Genomic DNA, 22,474 nt, shown 5'->3' with positions numbered 1-22,474 from the left:
GGGTGATCGTAATGAAACATTATCGGCGTTCACCGGTGCTTACGGGTTACGAATCACTTTCAAGGTAGATGTTAGTTAATTTGTTAATTAGATCTCAATGGCTAGTATTCGTCTATCATTATAAAATATTTTCAGAGTAATGAAACATTTTTTCATGATCCAGTATCTGGATAAGCTTTCGTCCATCTTAACTGATCCGCAGAACTACTAACACATTCGTACTCACCTCACCGAGCAGATATTTTACTATTTTCGTGCATCCGAGTGGAAGTGCTACTAACACACTCGTACTCACCGAGCAGATAGTTTACTTATTTTCGGGCATCCGAGTGGAAGTGTAATGAACATTACATTAACAGTGCGGGTTAATATTCACCTTTCGTTTATCAAATGTTGACTACTCGTCAACCCTCATACCTGCTCTACTCATGGTATTTATTAAATTTGAAAAAGTAGAACGATTAAATATCTTGAACTAGCTAGGAAGTGTATTATTAAATTTGAAAAAGTATAGAACCAGGGGAAGTATACTTGACTACAAAACTAATAATAATAAGATAATGAAACTATCTACTAAGCAAATCTAGCAATTGAATGTAAATACCAGACCCCTCTGTCTATTCCCTTCTTGTGGCTGCTAGCTATAATTCTTCGTTAACCAATTAATGTTGTAAATTTCTTTGAAGAATAATGGGTAGATTCATGTATGTAAAGACTGAGAAGGATGGTGAACTTTTGAGCTTGAATTACATGAAGATGATGGTAGGTCTCACTTTTTTTCCCATTAATACTTGTTTTCCCTACCTCATGCCCATGCCCACTTTTCCTCACCCCTTGTACTACTTTCTAACTTGAAAAAAATTAAGCTTAATTAGTCCGGTGCAATACAAAAAACAGAGGTTATTTCAACCGATCAAAACTGACCAACGAGAAGCTGGAGCTATAAATTGACCGAATTGACTTTTTGTCAGATTAAAAATAAAACCAGATTAAAAACAAAACCAACTAACATGTCCGGATAGATGCGCACCTCGATTAAATCTGGAGAGGGTTAACACATCGTTACTCGCTACTTAAATTTGAGATTAGAATTGAACATGAGACTCTCGATAAATGAATAAAATTTTTCGGTTTCATGAATATTTCATTTAGAAAATTTGTATAGTCATGGTTGTTAATTACTAATTTTTAAAATTTATGCCATATGAAACAAAATATACCAGAAGCCAAGAACTATTCTTTTATACCAGATTCTTTCACTCTGTACAATTATTGATTTACTTGTCAGTTTTCAAATGAATTATTTTGTTCCAAGTTCTTTATATTCAGTCTGCACAATTTAAATTACTTGTTACTATTCGAATGAATTAATTTGTTTCTCGTCTGGTACGTTCATTCCATACATTGCATGCAGCATGTTTGTTCCCATTCAGTTTAAAGGACTGTTAAATATTCGCGTCGGCAACTTTCTTCATTAGTACATTTTAGCATTTTAAGTTGCGAATGTCTCTTTGTCATGTTCAATCTATAAAATTTAGATGATAAAAAAGGTAAATTACCTATGCTGTATTACCTATAATAATTAGCTATTTTTTAAAATAATAATTTATATATTATTTTAAAATATTATGACCATGTGGATGATTTCAAACATTTAATCTAGTCGAGAAGCATAGAATTTTAATATTTTAATTTGACATAAGGTAATGCGGCAATTCAGATAATGGTTATCCAAATCTATATTTTCTAATGTTATCTAAAATTTTCTTGACATATCGTCTCATTGAAAAAATTGAAATTGACATGATATACTTGATATGAAATAATGGTTGAAGATGCTCTAATTACTCTTTTTCTTTAAATAGAGTTTCTTCGGAACTTCTTTGATGAAACTTGTTTAATAGCTACGTTCATCTTAGATAAAATTCGCATATACAAGTTCGAGTTTCTAACACATATTTAAACTTGTTTAATAACAAGTCAAACTTTGTGGAAGAGTTAGTTTGCTGAAACTTATTTAGGTATGTTGGTGCAAATTAAATTCGCATATGCAAGTTTAAATTTTTAACACATTTTAAATTTGTTAATAACATGTCAAACTCAAATATTTATCCAATTTGATTAAGATTCGATATTAAATTGAAAATTTACTTGAGTTCATTAATTAATATTTTTATAAATAAGTACTATATAGTAGAATACTTTTTGATGAAAGTATAATCAAAGGAAAATTTTATATTTTTCAACAAAAGCTAATTAAGTTTGAAATTTGACTGGCCTCTATTTGCGAAACCCATCCATGGTGTGTGTTACACACCGATAATAATATCGTTTCTGTTATAATATGAACAGGTTTGTGATTGTCAAAGTGAATTGCTGCAGCTTCTGGATGGCACAGATACTTATACACGGAGTAGTAGTCACCTAAGTCTAATGTTTAGATTGTAAACATTTGTATGCATTAAATTTTTGTACTTCTCGATACACGGCTCCTACCACTATAAAATGGAGTTGATAGTTCAGATAATATGTGCAGTGAAAATCTACTTCTAAAACTCTTCGAGTTGTGTCCCGAGTATACTATCTATACTATTATAATTAAAGAGATTTACAACACGTTATCAGCACGAGTCTCTGCCCGAGTTTTATTTCGATAAAGAAGTACAAGATTTTATCCGGATTTTATTTCAAGGAAGAAGCACGAGTCCTTGCCCGAGTTTTATTTCGATAAAGGAATACAAGATTTTATCTGGGTTTTATTTCAACAAAGAAGGTACACTTTAACTTATTCATTTTATTTTATTATCAACATCCTCATTGTTATTATAATTTTTGAATTTGTTTATATATTTATTTAAATTAAAAATTCATGTTGCATGATTATAATATTTATTGTTTTATATTATAAATTTTATTATGTGACACATGATTAATTATTTGTTCACCAACATGTTACATTATTGTGTCGTCTTTTAAATTCAGAATGGCGAATCTTGCAAAATTAGAGTTCGTTGCCTTGGATGTTTCGGGAAATAATTATTTGTCATGGGTCCTTGATGCGGAATTACACCTTAGTGCTAATGGCCTAAAAGATACTATTGACCCAGAAAAAATCCCAACTGTTGAACAAAATGCAAAAGCAATAATCTTTCTTAGGCATCACATCCACGAAGACCTAAGATCTGAATACCTCACTATCAAAAATCCACTCAGGAACAATCTCAAGGATAGATTTGATCACCAGAAACTTGTTCACTTGCCATCTGCCCGATATGACTGGATTAATTTGAGGCTACAGGATTTCAAATCCGTAGCTGAATATAATTCTGCTCTTTTTAAGATAAGCTCAAAATTAATTTTATGTGGTGAAAATATCACTGATGCTGAAATGATTGAAAAGACCCTCTCAACCTTTCACCCCAACACTATGATCCTGGCTCAACAATATAGGGAGCGGAATTTTCAGAAATATGGCGAGCTGATATCTCTCCTTCTTGTGGCTGAAAAGAATAATGAGTTGTTATTGAAAAACCATCAGATACGTCCCACAGGCTCTGCCCAGTTACCTGAAGTACATAACACGTCATTCCAGAAGAATGAACGTGGGAAAGGGCATAGAGGAGGACAAGGTTATGGACGAAACCGTGGACGTGGAAATTTCCGTGGTCGGTCTCGCAATCAATATCATTCTGGCCACCTGAAGTGGCAACGTGATGGTTACAACTCTGGCCATCAGAAGTGGCAACGTGATAATTACAACAAGTGCCAACGTGAAGTGTCAAACAAAAGAAAGGCACCTCAAGAAGGAGAGAAACGAGACATATGTCATAGGTGTGGAACTGAGGGACACTGGCAACGTACTTGTCGCACACCCAAACATCTTGTTGATCTCTACGAGTCGTTCAAAAGGAATACTGGAAAGAGAGTGGAAACAAACTTTGCTAATTATAATTTAGTTAATGAACCAGTCAATAAGGCCTCAAATGAAAAAGACAGTGGTGCTAATCTTTATTATGGTTTAGACGACTAGGCTTCATATGTATTGTCTTACTTTACTTATTTTCTCTGTGTTTTATGTGTTTCCATTATGTACTCGTTTTATGTACTTGTTTCATGTTGTTGTTCAATGTACTCGGTGTGTTTTTAATAAAGATGTTTTTCGTTTATATATGTGTATAGAGATGGAAGATATATGCATTGTTGACTGCGCAACCACACACACTATTTTACAGAGTCAGAACCAACTCACATGTCTGGACGGTATCGGGTACATCAAATATAATAGAAGGTTTTGGGAAAGCTAGTTTTATTTTACCAAATAAGACACACATACACATACAAGAGGCTCTATACTCTAGCAAGTCAACTAGAAACCTACTGAGTTTTAAAGATATTCGTCTTAATGGGTTTCACGTTGAAACTACTAATGAGAATGAAAAAGAATACATTCTCATCACCTCAAACACCGTTGACAATAAAAAGGTCCTAGAAAAATTCTACTCGGTTTCTTCTGGATTATATGTTACGAGTATACGAGTTATTGAATCTCATAGTGTCAACATCCCCAAAGTCACAGACCCAAAACTACTTTCCCTTTGGCACGAAAGACTTGGTCATCCAGGAGTATCTATGATGCGTCGTATCGTTGAAAATTCTGTAGGACATCCTCTTAAAACACAAAAGATAATGCCCCAAGATGAACTTCATTGTTCAGCATGTTCCTTAGGAAAACTGATTGTCCGACCATCCCCAGTTAAGCTTCAAACCGAGTCCCCGAAATTCTTAGAAGGAATTCAAGGTGACATTTGTGGTCCTATCCATCCATCTTCTGGCCCGTTTAGGTACTTTATGGTATTAATTGATGCGTCAAATCGATGGTCCCATGTGTGTCTCCTTACAACCCGAAATACAGCCTTTGCCAAATTACTTGCCCAGATAATTAAACTCCGAGCTCAATTTCCTGATCATCCCATTAAATCAATCCGACTAGATAATGCTGCTGAATTTACATCTGCAACTTTTAATGATTATTGTATGTCAGTAGGAATCTCAGTCGAACACCTGGTAGCTCATGTACATACACAAAATGGTTTAGCAGAATCCTTAATCAAAAGACTTCAACTTATTGTCCGTCCTTTACTCCTAAGAGCAAAGTTACCTATATCTGTTTGGGGTCATGCAATACTTCATGCTGCAAATATAATTAGAATAAGGCCTTCTGCTTACCACAAACAATCCCCTCAAGAATTAGTTCTTGGTCAAGTACCTAATATCTCTCATTTAAAAGTATTTGGTTGTGCTGTGTATGTTCCTATATCACCACCACAAAGAACTAAAATGGGACCTCAGAGAAGAATTGGTATATATGTTGGTTTTGATTCTCCGTCTATTATAAGATATCTAGAACCATTAACTGGTGATGTTTTTACTGCTCGATATGCTGATTGTCACTTTGATGAATCTATGTTCCCTACATTAGGGGGAGACAAAATTTTGCATAAATTAAATTCAGAAATATCATGGAATGCCTCAGGATTAAATGCTATTGATCCACGTACTAAACAATGTGAACTTGAGGTTCAAAGAATTATACATATGCAAAATATTGCTAATCAAATGCCAGATGCTTTTAATGATTCTAGAAATATTGTGAAATCATATATACCTGCTGTTAATGCTCCAGCCAGGATTGAAATCCCTGGTAATAAATCAATTTCAGAAGAATTGATTGGTGATTCGAAGCCACGCCAAAAGCGTGGTAGACCTATTGGTGCAAAAGATATTGTACCACGAAAGCGGAAATTGATTGGAATTGCCCCAGAAGTGGCAAAAGTTTCAGAAAATACCCTAGAAGTGGTATTGCCTCCTGAAGAGGTTCAAGCCCCTGAAGTTTCAGAAAATACCCTAGACGTCGTGACAGCATACCTATATGGATCACTCGATAGTGATATTTATATGAAAATCCCTGAAGGACTAAATATAGAGGACACTAAGCCTCGACATTTATATTCTGTTAAATTACAACGATCATTGTATGGTTTGAAACAATCTGGTCGTATGTGGTACAACAGGCTTAGTGAATACTTATTGAATGATGGATATATTAATAACCAAGTATGTCCTTGCGTTTTCATTAAACGTTCGCTGACTGGTTTTGTTATTATCGCTGTATATGTGGATGATTTGAATATTGTTGGTACTTCTGAAGATATTACTAATGCTACTAATTATTTGAAAAATGCGTTTGAAATGAAAGATCTTGGAAAGACGAGATTTTGTTTAGGTATACATGTGGAGCACTTATCTTCAGGCATATTTGTTCATCAATCAAACTACACTGAGAAGATTCTTGATCGGTTCTACATGGACAAAGCTCATCCACTAACCACACCAATGGTTGTTCGATCACTTGAGGTTGAAAAGGATCCTTTCCGTCCCAGAAAGAAAGATGAAGAGGCTCTTGGACCTGAGACTCCATATCTCAGTGCAATTGGCGCCCTCATGTATCTCGCAAACAACACAAGACCGGATATTGCATTTGCAGTGAACCTATTGGCGAGATTTAGTTCTGACCCTACTAAAAGGCATTGGGATGGAATCAAACATATATTCAGATATCTACGGGGTACAATTGATCTTGGGTTATTCTTTCCAAGCAGTTCAAGTTCGCAACTAACTGGATATGCAGATGCTGGATACATGTCAGATCCTCACTTTGGACGATCACAGACTGGTTATTTGTTTACATATTGTGGTACTGCTATTTTGTGGAAGTCTACAAAACAGACTATGGCTGCAACTTCATCAAACCACGCAGAGTTACTAGCAATTCATGAAGCAAGCAGAGAATGTATTTGGCTAAGGTCTGTCATCCAACATATTCGAGAATCATGTGGATTATCAAATGTTTCAGACAAACCTACAGTTTTATTCGAAGATAACTCGGCCTGCATCAAACAACTTAAGGAAGGATATATTAAAGGGGATCGAACAAAACACATATTGCCAAAATTCTTCTACACTCATGAACTTCAAGAAAATGGTGATATTGATGTACAACAAGTTCGCTCATGCGATAATCTGGCGGATATACTTACAAAGTCACTACCGACATCAACATTTGAGAAGCTGAGAAATAATATGGGTATGCGGAGATTAAAAGGCTTGCTACATCAAAATATCAAAATGTGAGACATTTTATTCAGGGGGAGATTGTACTCTTTTTCCTTCGACAAGGTTTTTATCCCATTGGGTTTTTCCTTGCAAGGTTTTAACGAGGCAATCAATCTTTGTAATAACTCACATTAACAATCAAGGGGGAGTGTTATAATATGAACAGGTTTGTGATTGTCAAAGTGAATTGCTGCAGCTTCTGGATGGCACAGATACTTATACACGGAGTAGTAGTCACCTAAGTCTAATGTTTAGATTGTAAACATTTGTATGCATTAAATTTTTGTACTTCTCGATACACGGCTCCTACCACTATAAAATGGAGTTGATAGTTCAGATAATATGTGCAGTGAAAATCTACTTCTAAAACTCTTCGAGTTGTGTCCCGAGTATACTATCTATACTATTATAATTAAAGAGATTTACAACAGTTTCTGTAAAAAAGAAAAACACGGATCCCCAAGTTTAGGTAAAAATAAAAGACAGAAGATCTGATGAAGCATTTGAGCTGTCGTTTCTCTATCTTCTTCTCAATCACTAGTAAATAAACTTTTGTTTTTCTACAAACCTCCCTTGTTTTTTTCTATTCTCAAATCATGTGAGAAAAAGGTTAAAAGAAGGTCACATTTTTCCACTGTCCTCACCTCAGATAAGTAAGAGAGAGAAAGCTTGAGAGAGTCAACCACCCTTTTCCTTACTCCTTTTGTTTTTATATAATTATCGTAAAAAACGAGTCTACAACTATTGATTGTAAAAAACGAGTCTACAACTATTGATCGCTACATATTAATGTTACAGATTTAAAAATTGGAACCATTAGATTGAGATTGAGGTACTAATTTATCATTTATTGTTCGATTTTTGAAAAATCAGCGATTAAACAAATCAATTACATATTTTGGACCGATTTTTGAGCGATTACTCTGCAATTCTTGAAAAACTAGACAATTTTTAGAACATGATACAATATTGACTAAATTTTTTTATATTAAATTTATTAGCAAAAAAATTATAGCAGATAGTTGAATGTAGGTATCAATCGATTGTTAGAGATGGGGACTTGTACGTATATGTAAGTATATGCAAGGCTTTCAGGAGTCCACATATTTGTATATCTATATTATCTCTTCAATCTTTCTAAGCTCATTTCAAAACTCAAACCTTTATATTTCACTCTCTTCTATATTTTTGTTTTATACATGTTTCCTGCTTTTCTTAGTTAACCTTTTTCATCAACTCTTCCTTTTTGTAAGGAAAGCATGCACTGCAACAACAGATGTACATCAAGTCTAGACTAGGGTTTCTTTCTTCTTGAGTAAATTATTATTTAGAGAGGAAGTTTGAGACATTTGGATTAGTCCTTGTGTCTCCTCAGCCTCTCAAGTTTTTCTTGATTTTCTCTTACAATTTTAATAACATTGTGATTAGTCCATGATTTAGCTGATTAGCTTAAGTATATTTGATGAGTTTTGCGGGTTTTCTTGATAATAGTACTTCTAGTGGAGGGAGAATTGCTGGGGAGAATAATAGTTTAGGTTATAGTAACAACATGCCCTCTGGTGCAATTTCTCAACCACGACTTGTAACTCAGTCTTTTGTTAAGTCTATGATCAACTCTCCTGGCCTCTCTCTTGCCCTTGTATGTTTACTCTCTTCTTTATTCTATATAAGTTCAAATTTATGTAGTTTTTACTGACAGTTCGTGTACTTTCGTGTTTCGTGAAAAACAGCAGACGAGTATGGAGGGGCAAGGTGACAAGAATGGGTGAAAATAATTACGAGACGAATACTAATGTTGGTGGTAGAAGAAGTAGAGATGAAGAACATGAAAGTAGATCTGGTAGTGATAATATGGATGGAGGTTCGGGTGATGATCAAGATGCCGATGACATGAAGCCACCAAGAAAGAAAAGATACCACCGACACACACCGCAACAAATCCAAGAACTTGAATCGTATGAATTTTAGTATTCTTGGCTTAAAATTTTATATATTGTGCTTCTTTGATTCAAGATTTTATTTTTTTGGATTTTTTTTCAGGCTTTTTAAAGAGTGTCCTCATCCTGATGAGAAGCAAAGGCTAGAGCTTAGTAGAAGGCTTTCTCTGGAGACAAGGCAAGTTAAGTTTTGGTTTCAAAATCGACGAACTCAAATGAAGGTATGAAGGGCTAATAGTCACTGAATTATTAGGATTATGGATACTTTTTGTGGTTTTTGTTGTTGATTTATGTTTTTGTTTTCTATAGACTCAACTCGAGCGGCATGAGAATTCATTACTTAGGCAGGAGAATGATAAGCTGCGAGCTGAAAATATGTCGATTAGAGAAGCTATGAGGAATCCAATTTGTACAAATTGTGGAGGTCCAGCTATGATTGGAGACATTTCTTTAGAAGAACAACATCTTCGGATGGAGAATGCGCGATTAAAAGATGAATTAGATAAAGTTTGTGCATTAACTGGCAAATTTCTAGGACGGCCCATGTCTTCTTTGGCTAGTCCAACAAGTTTGGAACTTGGTGTTGGAGGAAATGGTTTTGGTGGTTTGAGTTCAGTTTCAACAGCTATGCCTTTAGGGCCTCCTGATTATGGTAATGGGATTTCTAGTTCTTTGTCTGTGATTCCTCAAAATAGATCAAATTCGGGTCCGACGGGGATGGAGAGATCGATGTACCTTGAGCTCGCGTTGGCGTCTATGGATGAATTGGTGAAAATGGCACAGACTGATGAGCCTTTATGGATAAGGAATTGGGAAGGTGGAAGAGAGATGTTGAATTATGATGAGTACTTGAGAATATTTAATAATCCTTGTAATGGTCCAAGGCCTAATGGTTTAGTTACGGAGGCTTCTCGAGAGAGTGGAATGGTAATTATTAACAGCTTGGCTCTTGTCGAAACACTGATGGATTCGGTGAGTTTGCATAAGTTTTGGCCTCAGAATCTTCTTATGTTCAGTTTATTAATGTGTGTCATGTCTGAATATACTTCTGATTCTTACAATTGATTTGATTTGAATAGAACAAATGGGCAGAAATGTTTCCTTGTATGATTGCCAGAACTTCTACAACCGATGTTATTTCAAATGGTATGGGTGGTACCAGAAATGGCGCACTTCAATTGGTAAGAACCTAAAAGCTCGTAAAACTTCTTGAATTACATTTTCCAGTCCGATAATTTTATTTTCTCTATTCATTTTGTAGATGCACGTTGAACTACAAGTCCTATCGCCATTAGTTCCTGTCCGGGAGGTGCATTTTCTGCGATTCTGCAAGCAACTTATTTTTATTTGAAAGAAAAAATATAATTAAAATAATTTATGAAAATATACGTAAAATGTGTCTTAGAATGCGTGCCGAGTTCCCGTCCCCCAATGATAACAATTGGGTGGGACAGAGGGAGTAATAGGTAAAATAGATTTTTATATTGTAACATTAAAACACATTATATATAAGTCCCAACTTTGGTTGGACGTGATATTCAAATTTAACATATTGGGAACCAAATTCTAAATATAGTATTATTTGAGGATGCTCATGATAGCCTTGGTAAAACACAAAACAAAATGAGAAATATGATAATAAGAAGCGTATGCCTTTGGAATTTCAGTTTGGGGACACGGTGCTGCTGAAATTAACACCTCATATTTGAAAGATAATTAGCTCAAAATCAGTACATCGTGGTTTGATTCCGAAATATGATACCATTTGAATTCATCAATAAAGTTAAGGTTGTGGCTTATACGTTGGATCTACTAGCTAGGGTGAAGATTCATCCAACCTTCCATGTGAGTTTTTTAGCCTTTTCATGAGAATCTGTTGGGTTAAAGGCAGCAGCTAAAGCGTGCGCCTCCTACTATTTAAAAGCAGTTTGACCAAATGATTGATAAAATTCTTGATCATAGGACTATGAGGATGAGTAGGCAAAATAAAAGGGCTGGCTATTTGGTGCATGGGAAAGGTAAATCAAAAGTTGATGCTACATGGGAGAGAGATCTGACAGAACATTCATGATTTGCTTGTTAAATGTAATTGAATTTTAATATTTTAATAATATAGTGATACTTATTGAATATACTTCGCAAAAAAATGTGTTTTGCAATATTTTTATGCAGTATTTTAATTGCAAAACATAAGTGGTCTCTAATGAAAAGTGGTCTCCATATAACTTCCCCCCCCCTCTCTCTCTCTATATATAAATATTTTGTGCTATTGTTTTGTGATATTAATTAATTGGACGGCCTTGAGTATATGTTGGAAGATAATAATTGTATGTCAGTTGTATATAAAAATGGCCATTCCTCTAAATTTTGAACATCATATAGATTCTCATTGAAATGAAACTTTACAATGTTGACAAGGGGATAATCTTTTCTAAATCATGGTCTTTTCTTTTCGAATCTAATCCCGTTGCCTGCTATACAAATTTCTTGACTCCAAGCATGATACTTTTTCTATGTAGACCTTTTATTTTCCCCATCGTCTTAATGCTTCATTGGTAGTGCTCCTTCAATAGATCCTTCTTGTCTCATTGCACGTGTTTGTTCTTGTGCTTGCAAGGCACTTAAAAGTTCCGTAAGTGTAATCTTTGACAGATCCTTGGTATTTTCAAGAGTAGTAATTGTGGCTTCAAACCTTTCTGGCACCGTGACAAGGATCTTTTCAATAATCCTGGAATCTGCTACGGAAGAACCTAAAAAACTGACTTGATTCCCAATGTTAAGAAGCCTGTCACCATACTTGTTAATTGCCTTTGTTTCCTTCGTCTTTTACAACTTAAAATCATGAACCAAATTTAATACTTGCATCCCACGAATTCTGTCATTTCCATTGTACTCAGACTTGAGGAAATCCCATATTTTCTTCACTGACTTAAGAGACATAATTCGAGTAAAAATGGATGCTGAAACTGAAGCAAACAAACAGGCTTTAGCCTTTGATTTCTTTGTTTTTTTCTCGTTCTGTGATTTGAAATGAGCCATCGTAGAATTTTTAGGAAGTTCATGGATTTCATAATCTTCCACTACTGCTTCCCAAAGATATAAAGCATCCAAATAAGCCTCCATTCCCAAATCTGCTAGTAGTTATTTCCATCAACAACCCGTGGAACGATAAAAAAGAATCCAGATTCGGCTTCCATTATGTTAGGTCCAATCAGATGTAGAAGGGGGGGGGGGGTTGAATACGTCGTACCAATTTCTTCGATTTAATTTAATTGCGGATAATCTTGTTTCAGTCCATGTTAAATCAATCGTAAAATAAATAACTCCAGCAAGTCGGGGAATATTCTTGTATTAGAAATAATCCTCGGGTGCTACAAATTCCAACACAAGTGTCGGCTGCAGAGACTACAATCACTCTATTACAAACTCTCGATAAATATGATCTTCTAATTTAACTCTCGAGAATGTGTATAGTGTGTGCACTTACAAAGTGTGTAGTTGTTTTCAAATGAAAACATTAACCTCTATTTATAGGCTTTCCAACAACTAACCATGGTTAACGAGTTCGTCCTGGACGACTTGAGTTCGTCCTGGACGGATTCGATTTATGAAAATAAATCTAACTCAGAATATATTGGTGGTGGCGCAACTTTCATATACACATATTTATATATATATATATATGTAAAGCAAAGTTGCGCCCCAAATACATTCATTCTTCACAGAAGTCAAACTTGGCGCCTCCTCAGTCAACAGTTGCGCCTCACAGTGCATTCTTGTTATTCACCTGTGACTTAGACTCTTTTTAATCAACCAAACTTGCGCTTGACACCATGGAGAGTGTGTGTGGCGCCAACTTTGACCTTGAGTCAAACGTTGCGCCTCACTTGAACTCCCACTGTATCCCTGAGAGTAATGCCTTAGACAAATCTTCAACTTAGTTGCACTGTGAAGAAGGGAAGCGCAGGTTTTGACTTCAGTCAAACCTGGCGCCTCATTCCTCCCATAGTGCAAATGGCAATGTTAGCGCAGGTTTTGACTTATGGTCAAACCTTGCGCCACACAGAGCATGCACACTGTCTATGACTTAGACAGAAATTACAAGCCTTCCATTTACACTCATATATATGTATATATATATATATAGTTAATTGTTTTTATTTAATTACTTGAATTTAATTGTATTCAAGTAATTCACAATTAAGAATATATATATATATATATATATATATATATATATATATATGTCAATTAAATCCATTGTCTTCTTCTGAACTGTTTAATTGACTTGATCAATTAATCCTTTGATTAAATCCACTGAATTCTTTCGTACGTCCTGACGTCCTGTGCACTGGTCTGGTTCACGAACGACTCGAACTGAAATGATTCTTTGAATCCTTTGCTTGATAATATACTTGATCAGTCATTCCGGGTTAGATGTTGCTTCGATAAATTTGATTATAAATAATCAAATTAAATATACTGGAATCTTCTGGTCTTTGATACTTGATCTTCAGGCAATCTTGATAGCAGAAACATATAGAACTTTATTCTTCACTGAGGCTTGAACATGTTAATGAACTTCTTCCAGTGGACGGATGCTCGTCTCAGATATCTTGATTGACTTTGTCTATTCGTATCGAATCTCCAACCTGTAGATTCCTGTATTATACTTACGTATTGTTTCCTGTCTTTTGTTGTGTTGAGTTATCGTAATTACAGTTACGTTACATTATGCTTTACAATCTCCCCCTATTTGATTGTTAGAGTTCGACAAGCAAATCCTTTAAGAGGATAACTCAACTGACACAATGAAAAAGCATACTAATTTAAACAGGAAATAATACTAAGTACAGTCTGGATTATATTTTACATTTTCCAGAATTCAAAAGTAAATACAAGCAGCCATTTGTTCCTGTAGCCTGAACTAATCTTTCCTTGGTTTCTTGGCTCTTGCATTAATCAGCTTCTGCTCTGCTTTTCTCTTTGCAGCTTCCTCCTCTTTCTTCTGAGTGAGCTTGCTCTCAATTTCTTCAATCCTAGCAGTGATGGTACTCAGTGCCACTTGCTCCAGTGTGTTCTCAGGTGGAGGTTGCTCTAGATTCTTCTTCATCTTCTCTAATGTCTGGACATGAACCATTTTCTTCAACTTCTTAAAGGTGACATTCATCTCCATTCCTTCAATTTTCATGATGATTCTTGATGGATGAGCACGAACCCTTGAAGTGTTATGGACAGTCTCTACAGCCTTTCTTATCTCCAGAAGATCAATTAAATCTTTGAGCACACTCTTATCTTCTTTCACAACTGATAACTTGACAGCAGCAACATCACGAATGATTCTTTTGGAAGAGAACTTTCCAATTTCTGTCAGAGGTATAGCAGTGGGCTCAGAGTCTTTCTTCTTCTTGAATATCACAGAGGTAGGATTGTAGGTTACAACAGGTGCTTTTGGATTTTCAGGAATTTCAGGATTGAGTGAAGGCAGTGGATATGGTGGTTGACGATTGATTGCTGATAAGTCTAAGTCTCTCAGAGCAGCAAAGTTTAGACGATAGGCATATAGCAGTTCTGCAGTTAGTCTTCCCTTGCTAGTCCTTGAGCACTTCTCCCTGACTTGAGTTTCCAGATATTTCAGTATACGAGGATTGTATGTTGACAATGCTTCATCAGTGAGTCCAATACTCTGAATCATACCATCCTTGAAATACTTGATAACTGAAGGTTTGTCATGAATTTCAACTCCAATATCAGTGATCCATTCTTCCACCATATCTCTGAATACTTCATTATGCTTTCTGCCGGTTGAGATGATCTTATTTCTTACCACAAACAACTCAGTTAAAGATAGATCTCTGAGAAACTGACTTGACACATGCTTGAGTCCATGGCCTTCTCTTTGTAGCTCAAATGACATGTTTACCATCCATCCTCTTCTGGGAAGCACAGCAACAGACACAGTAGAAATGATATCATTTAACACCTCATGATAATCATGTAAGTCCTTGTAATTGTTCCTGAAGGAGTCAAAGATATCTTTCACTTCGTCATCATCATTATCTTGAGTGACCTCTGGAAAGTCAAACACTGATCTAGCAGCATCCCACTCATCTCCTTCCTTGTGTAGATTGGCAAGTCTCCTTTCCCTTCGAATCCGTCTTTGATTTTCTAACTTCTCCCTTGCTCTCCTTTGCTCAGCATAATCCTTAGAAACTTCAGCAATGTCTTGTGGATTTGCAATTTCAAATTCTTGAGGAGGGAAGATGTCATTATGATATGCAAGTTCATCAGCAAAGACTTCATTGTCTGGGATTTCTCCTTCTTCCAGATCATCATTTTCAGCACCAACCATCCTTATCACCCTGTCATCCACAAACTCAGGGATGTATTCATCATGACTGTAACTGAATTGATGTTTAAGAGCAGAATCAATCAGTTCTTCAGACACCCCTGTGATCACCCTTTTCCCTTTTGCTTTTTCTGCTGCTCTCTCCCCCTCAGTTGAGTAATCCTCTCTGGAAGTTTGAGATGCCAGCAATTTAGCTTCAAGTGCAGCCAACCTTTGTTCCATAGTTGATTTTATTTCCACTAACTCTTCCCGTAGAACAAGATTCTCAGCTTCTAGATGTTGAACTTTGAACTTCAGAGCTTCAAATTCTGTCACAGATACAGTTGGAATAGCAGATTCAATTGAAGGTTGGGTTGATGGGTTCTCACTAGTTCGTTCTGCAGGTGTTTCTCTCATTTCACTCAACACTAGAGCACTCAGTGGGGCAGAGGGTTTCTGTATAACTGGTTCTGTAAGTGTTTCCCTCTCACTCAAAGAAGCTCCAGCTTTTGTGGATGTACCTGCAAGAGAAATCTTCTTAGCCTCTTCTAGAGAGGTCACAGAAGGTGCAATGAAGGTTCGTAAGCCTTCGTCCTCGGTTTCCTCGTCAGATGAATCTGAGTCATAAGAAACAAGTTGCCGACCACTTGAAAGTGGTGAGTCCTTTGATGGATCCTGAGTTGGAATCTCAGGGTGGGTAGACACAGGGCTCGAAGGATGTGATCCTTGAATAGGCGAAGCACCCTGGTTTCCCACAACTGCCTTTGACGGCGAATGACTTTGTGACAAGTCCTCAGTAACTGGCACACTTCCTGATATGAAGGGCTCAGAAATAGATTGCCGTTCACCTTCGAGAGGTGAAGAGTCCTTTGAAGGATCTGGGAATGTTCCTCCCAGGGGGGTAGACAAGGATGTAGAATGTGGCATTTCATCCAAGTTTCCCCCAGAAGCCTGTGAAGGCACTTGACCCTGAATAGGATCAGTAACAACAGTGTCTATCCCTGACATGGACGACAAAGTGTTAGCAACCGTCAATTCTTCTATCGTGTGTGCAACCTCACTGTGCATTGAAGGAATATTTGGCTGAGGTGGTGAAGAAAAAGACAGTTCTGCAGTTGTCTCAGGTTCTATTCTCCTTTCCTGACTAGGAGACAGAGCTGCAGATTCAGAAACAAACTCCTTATGTGGTGCACTTAAGGCACTTTCTCCCTCTCTCTCAGAAATAGTGAGTGGTTGGCTGAGGGGTAGAGTAGTTTCTGCTTCAGATGTTTGTTGTGTTTGTGAAGTGGTGCCTTGGTTATGAACTTGGGGGATTTCAAATTCATTGGCACTTGTGATAGGTGGTGAAAGCTGATTGGAATCCAAAAGATTCTGAACCCAATCAGGTGCACTAAAAGACAAGTTGTCAGAATCAGAAGGGATACCTGACTGCAGCAAAGGATTATAGGTGTTGGTGAAGAGTTCATCAATGTCCACCATCACATCATCAGTAGGTGCAGCTGCAGTAGTTTGAGCAGGACTACCCACTTCATCTTCAGAATCAGTGGAGTTGTCTTGTAAGGAATCCTCTCCGTCAGATTGAGCATTGTCATCTGAGGATGTCTGTGCATCTTCCACTATCACCTCTTCTTCCATTTGTGAAGTTTGAGTCTCAGGGATATCAGCTTGATGAGATGACTCAGGGACTTCAGTACTTTGAGTTGCAGGGGCCTCCTCTTCCTGAACCACTGGATCAGCAACATTTTGAATGTGGGGTGGAGGTACATTTGGATTGTTCAGGAATTCTTGCATTGCCTCCGGAAGAACCACATCTTCATTGTTGGTGTAGTTCTGATGGTTTTCCAGCATAGAGATGACCCTGGTAGTCATGAAAGAGCATATAACATTGTCTATATTGGGATAGACAGCTCTTTCAGCAGGAGTCAGTAGTTGATTCAGCACAATCTGGAAGAACCTAGGATAGAGGAGTATGGTTCTGTTTTTCCTTAGGGAGTCCTGAAAAGCTCCCATGATCATGTGTCCCAGATTTATCCTTGTATTCTGAGCTATTGCAATTCCAATCTCCTGGTTGAAGGTTGTGATGCCATGAAACCCTCCAGTCTTTGGTGCAAATACATGAGAAATGGAATTAAAGAAGAAATTCCATTCTCGAGGTAAATGCTTGACGTACATTTTGCTTGGAAGATCACCATTCTCCCTCTGGCAATGGATAGCAAAGAAGAAATTTGTTCGTTCAGCCTTGTCTGGAACAGCCTCAAAGTTGTCAGTTGGCAATTGGAGTGCAGTGTTCAGGGTTTGTTCAGTAATCATCAGTGTTCGTCCCTGAATGACGCACTTGAGTCCAAATACCTGTTCTTCATTTACAACAGAAATAGAAGACAGAAAATCTCGAAGTAGAGATTTGTTAAGATAAACTGATTCTGTCATAGCAAATCTAGCAAATGAAAATTCTGACAAGTAACGAACCCAGCGTCGATAATTCGCTTGCGTAATTAAATTATTATTTTCAACAATAGTGAAATTTGTTTTCGGAATATCAAAATTTGCAGCCATTTTTAATTAGAATTAAAAATGATTATAAATTTCGTTTCACGAAAAGGCACGAACAAATATCAACTTATGTCACGAAAATAATTAATTAATAACGCTCCGAAAAACCCTAAATCCAAGAATTTTAGATTTTGATGAAATTACAGTATGTTGTTCCTCTCGAAATTCTAAGGATTACGGGATCGGCTTCGCAAATTATGGACACTAAAATCTCGATCAAAACTAGCCTAGAAGTCGTAAAGTCTCGAAAAACCCTTACTAAGAACGATCACAGATCGTTGTGAATCTGGTATGTATCGAAAGATCTGGACTCAAGGATTCCAAAACTGGTTTCAAATATCAAAATGGGCAAGAGATCGTTTGTGTTTAGTGAATTTGAAAACTCAAAAACACGAGTTTGAATATGGCAGAGGAGGTGTGTTCGTGGGTGTATGTATCACTGTGTATACGGCTGAGAAATAAGAAAAGAAAAACACAAGTCGTGTACTTATACAATTAAACAAGTGAGGCGCAACATGTATAAAGACTATAATACCCCTTATACTAGACACAGTATATGGGGTAGGCGCAAGGTTTGAATTGACGATTTTGCCCTCCATAGTTAGCACTGTGGAGGCGCAAGTTCGTGTGGACTTGGAGAAAAACCAAGTCAATCTTCTCAGTGTATACAGGGGAACTCATTTGGCGCAACATTTGACCAGGAAAAGTCAAATGTTGCGCTGAACAACGCATAACACACCCATATGTATTGAATCCTGGGCGCAAGTTTTGACTAGTCAAACCTTGCGCTTGGGTTCAATACAGAGAAATGACTTTAACAATTTTATTGAATTTATTTTGATTGAGACAAAATAACTTAATAAATTGTTAGAGTTAATCACAATTAATCTAAATGAAGTTAGACTAAATTAAAATTAGTCAACTGCTATTTAATTAATTATGCTGCAAGTATTTTAATTAAATTTTAATTAATGGACAACTTAAAATAATTTGAATTGCTTCAAATCCATTAATCAAATATAATTAAAATATGAATTAAATAAATACTAATATTCATTAATTGAATATAAGCACTTAAATAATTCAAGAAAATTAATTCTAAATACCTACCACTTAGCAATTAATCACATAAAATCATGCAAATCATATAAATCATGGCAAATAATTAAAATTAATTATCAGATAATTATGTAAAATACTGGATGCACTTTGTAAATTCATAAGTCCTGAAAATATGGACATTTTAAAACTTGTGAACTTACGAACAAATTGCAGTTATTTCTTGTCTAATTAATTAGACATATTTAACATCCCAAGTTCACCAACCAGTCTAGAGAAAGTGGATTCGTCTAGTGGTTTAGTAAAGATGTCTGCAATTTGTTGATCAGTAGGTACGAAGTGTAACTCTACTGTTCCATTCATGACATGCTCGCGAAGGAAATGATACCTGATATCAATATGCTTTGTCCTGGAGTGTTGAACAGGATTGTTGGCAATGGCAATGGCACTCGTGTTATCACACAGAATCGGAATTTTATCCAACATGAGTCCATAATCTTGTAGTTGATTCCTCATCCACAAGATTTGAGCACAGCAACTTCCAGCAGCTATGTATTCAGCTTCTGCTGTAGACGTAGACACGGAGTGTTGCTTCTTGCTATACCATGACACCAACCTTCGTCCAAGAAACTGACAGCTTCCTGAAGTACTTTTCCTATCAATCTTACATCCTGCAAAGTCAGAATCTGTATAGCCAACTAGATTAAAACCTGTATCTTTAGGGTACCAAATCCCTAGATTGGGGGTTCCCTTAAGATACCTAAAAATACGCTTAACAGCTATAAGATGTGACTCTTTAGGATCAGCCTGGAATCTAGCACATAAACAAGTTGCGAACATGATATCTGGTCTACTAGCAGTTAAGTATAAGAGAGAGCCAATCATACCTCGATACTTCGTGATGTCAACTGACTTACCAGATTTGTCCTGATCAAGTTTGACAGCAGTTGGCATAGGGGTTTTGGCAGGAGATGCTTCTTCCATTCCATATTTCTTCAAAAGATCCTTGATGTATTTAGATTGGCAGATAAAAATACCGTCAGGCTTCTGAATGACTTGAAGTCCTAGGAAGAAGGACAATTCTCCCATCATGCTCATCTCATACTTGCTCTGCATTAACTTAGCAAATCTCTCGCACAAAAGATCATTAGTAGAACCAAATATAATGTCATCGACATATACTTGTACAAGAATTATATCATCCTTATGCTTTTTATGGAAAAGAGTTTTATCGATGATACCTCTGGTGACACCATTTTCAAGCAAGAACTTGGAAAGAGTGTCATACCAGGTTCGAGGGGCTTGCTTCAGGCCATAGAGTGCTTTGAAGAGAAAGTATACGAAGTCTTCAAATTCTTTGTCTTCAAACCCAGGGGGTTGTTCAACATAGACTTCCTCTTCCAGATCACCATTCAGGAATGCACTTTTCACATCCATCTGATAAACTTTGAAGTTGGAGTGTGCAGCAAATGCTAAGAACATCCTGATTGCTTCAAGCCTAGCAACTGGAGCATAGGTTTCATCATAATCAATTCCTTCTTCTTGTGAATAACCCTTTGCAACCAGTCTTGCCTTATTCCTCGTAACAATACCATCTTCATCCAGTTTGTTTCTAAAAACCCATCTAGTGCCAACTATAGATTTTCCTTTAGGTCTTGGCACCAGCTTCCAAACTTTCTGCCTTTCGAATTGATTGAGTTCTTCCTGCATTGCAGATACCCAATCTGGATCACTTAGAGCTTCTTCAACTTTCTTTGTAACTATTTGAGACAAGAATCCAGCAAAGTTGCATTCATTCTGAGTTGCTCTTCTAGTCTGCACTCCTGTGTCTGGATCACCAATGATTTGTTCAACAGGATGGTCTCTACTCCATACCCTTTGTCTTGGCAGATTCAATCTTGATGATTCACCAAAATCATAGTTGTGTTGAGTGTGGTGACTAGTGGATCCACTTTGACTTACTCCCCCTGAGCTGATGTAGATCCTATTTGATGATCCTCCACTTTGACCACTGTGACCATGATGATCATTTGTATTGTTGCCAATACTTCCTCCAGATGGTTCAGGATCAGCATTTTCTTCATTTGCATTAGTTTCTCTTGCATCAGCTTCAGGTTGCTCTTCTCCTAAATAAATGTCTTCTAAATTCTCAAATTCCAGAGAATCTGATTCATTTTCTTTTTGGAGACTTGGGAGTTTGGTATCATCAAATCTTACATTGATGCTTTCAATCAGTTTGTCGTCATTGATCAGATAAACCCTGTAGGCCTTAGACTCCAAAGAATAACCCAGAAATATGCCTTCTTCAGCTTTGGCATCAAACTTTCCCAAATGCTCTTCTTTTAACACAAAGCATTTTGCACCAAACACATGAAAGCAACTCAGTGATGGTTTTCTGTTGGCCATTACTTCATAAGGAGTCTTATCCAAATCCTTGTTGATCAGGGTACGATTTTGAGTGTAGCAAGCAGTGCTTACAGCTTCAGCCCAGAAATAGATTGGAAGTCTTGATTGACTAATCATAGTCCTTGCTGCTTCAATCAAGGTTCTGTTCTTCCTTTCTACGACACCATTTTGTTGTGGAGTCCTTGGAGCTGAATACTGACGAGAGATGCCCTTATCAGTACAGAAGTCATTAAGAACAGCATTACGAAATTCTGTTCCATTATCTGATCTGATTGCCCTTACTGGCAGATCTGCTTCCTTTTCAATCTTCTTGATATGATCAATGATGACGAGTGCTGCTTCATCCTTTGAATGTAAGAATAATACCCATGTGTATTTTGAGTAGTCATCGACGATCACAAGAGCATATCTTTTCCTTGATATAGAAGGAATGTTGACTGGTCCAAACAGATCCATATGAATCAGTTGAAGGGGTGAACCAATATCAGGCATGCCTTTGCTCCTGTGTGATGCTTTCTTTGACTTCCCTTTTTCACATGCATCACAGAGTCCTTCTTGACAGAATTCTTTCTGTGGCAATCCTCTCACAAGTTCCCTTTTGACTAAAGAGTTCATAGTCTTAAAGTTCAAGTGTGAGAGCTTCCGATGCCATAACCAACTATCATCAGCAGAGGCCTTGGTGTAGAAACACTTGACCTCCCCCTTACTTGCTGAGTCTATGTCGGCTATAAACAAACTTGATTTTCTTACACCACGAAGTGTAAGATCCTTGTTCTTCCGGTTCTGGATTAAGCAAACTTCCTTCTGAAAGATTACGTCGTATCCTTTGTCACAGAACTGACTGATACTCAGTAAGTTGTGCTTAAGTCCTTCCACCAGAGAGATATCTTCAATGATGACATTTCCAACTTTCAGCTTACCATATCCCGTTGTAAAACCTTTGTTGTCATCTCCAAAGATTACAATTGGGCCGGTTCTCATCACCACATCTGTGAGCAGGGACTTTTCTCCAGTCATGTGT

General features: G+C 36.8%; 1 protein-coding gene and 1 pseudogene across 1 annotated transcript; both read left to right on the top strand.

Moving 5' to 3' along the window:
* The first annotated feature begins 2,983 nt into the window (after positions 1–2,983).
* On the top strand, positions 2,984–4,030 carry LOC108216933 (uncharacterized). The gene has a single exon (XM_017389793.2). The coding sequence runs from the start codon at positions 2,984–2,986 to the stop codon at positions 4,028–4,030; it is 1,047 nt and encodes a 348-aa protein (XP_017245282.2).
* A 4,605-nt stretch (positions 4,031–8,635) lies between these two features.
* On the top strand, positions 8,636–10,461 carry LOC108216930 (homeobox-leucine zipper protein ANTHOCYANINLESS 2-like; annotated as a pseudogene).
* The last annotated feature ends 12,013 nt before the right edge of the window (positions 10,462–22,474 follow it).

The sequence above is a fragment of the Daucus carota genome, chromosome 4, assembly GCF_001625215.2.
Source record: "Daucus carota subsp. sativus chromosome 4, DH1 v3.0, whole genome shotgun sequence".
NCBI lineage: Eukaryota > Viridiplantae > Streptophyta > Magnoliopsida > Apiales > Apiaceae > Daucus > Daucus carota.
The sequence above is the reverse complement of the archived record's forward strand: the minus strand, read 5'-3'. Positions and strand labels throughout refer to the sequence as shown.

Coding starts and splice junctions, on each gene's coding strand:
- LOC108216933 (XM_017389793.2), top strand. CDS start 2,984: ATGGCGAATCTTGCAAAATTAGAGTTCGTTGCCTTGGATGTTTCGGGA.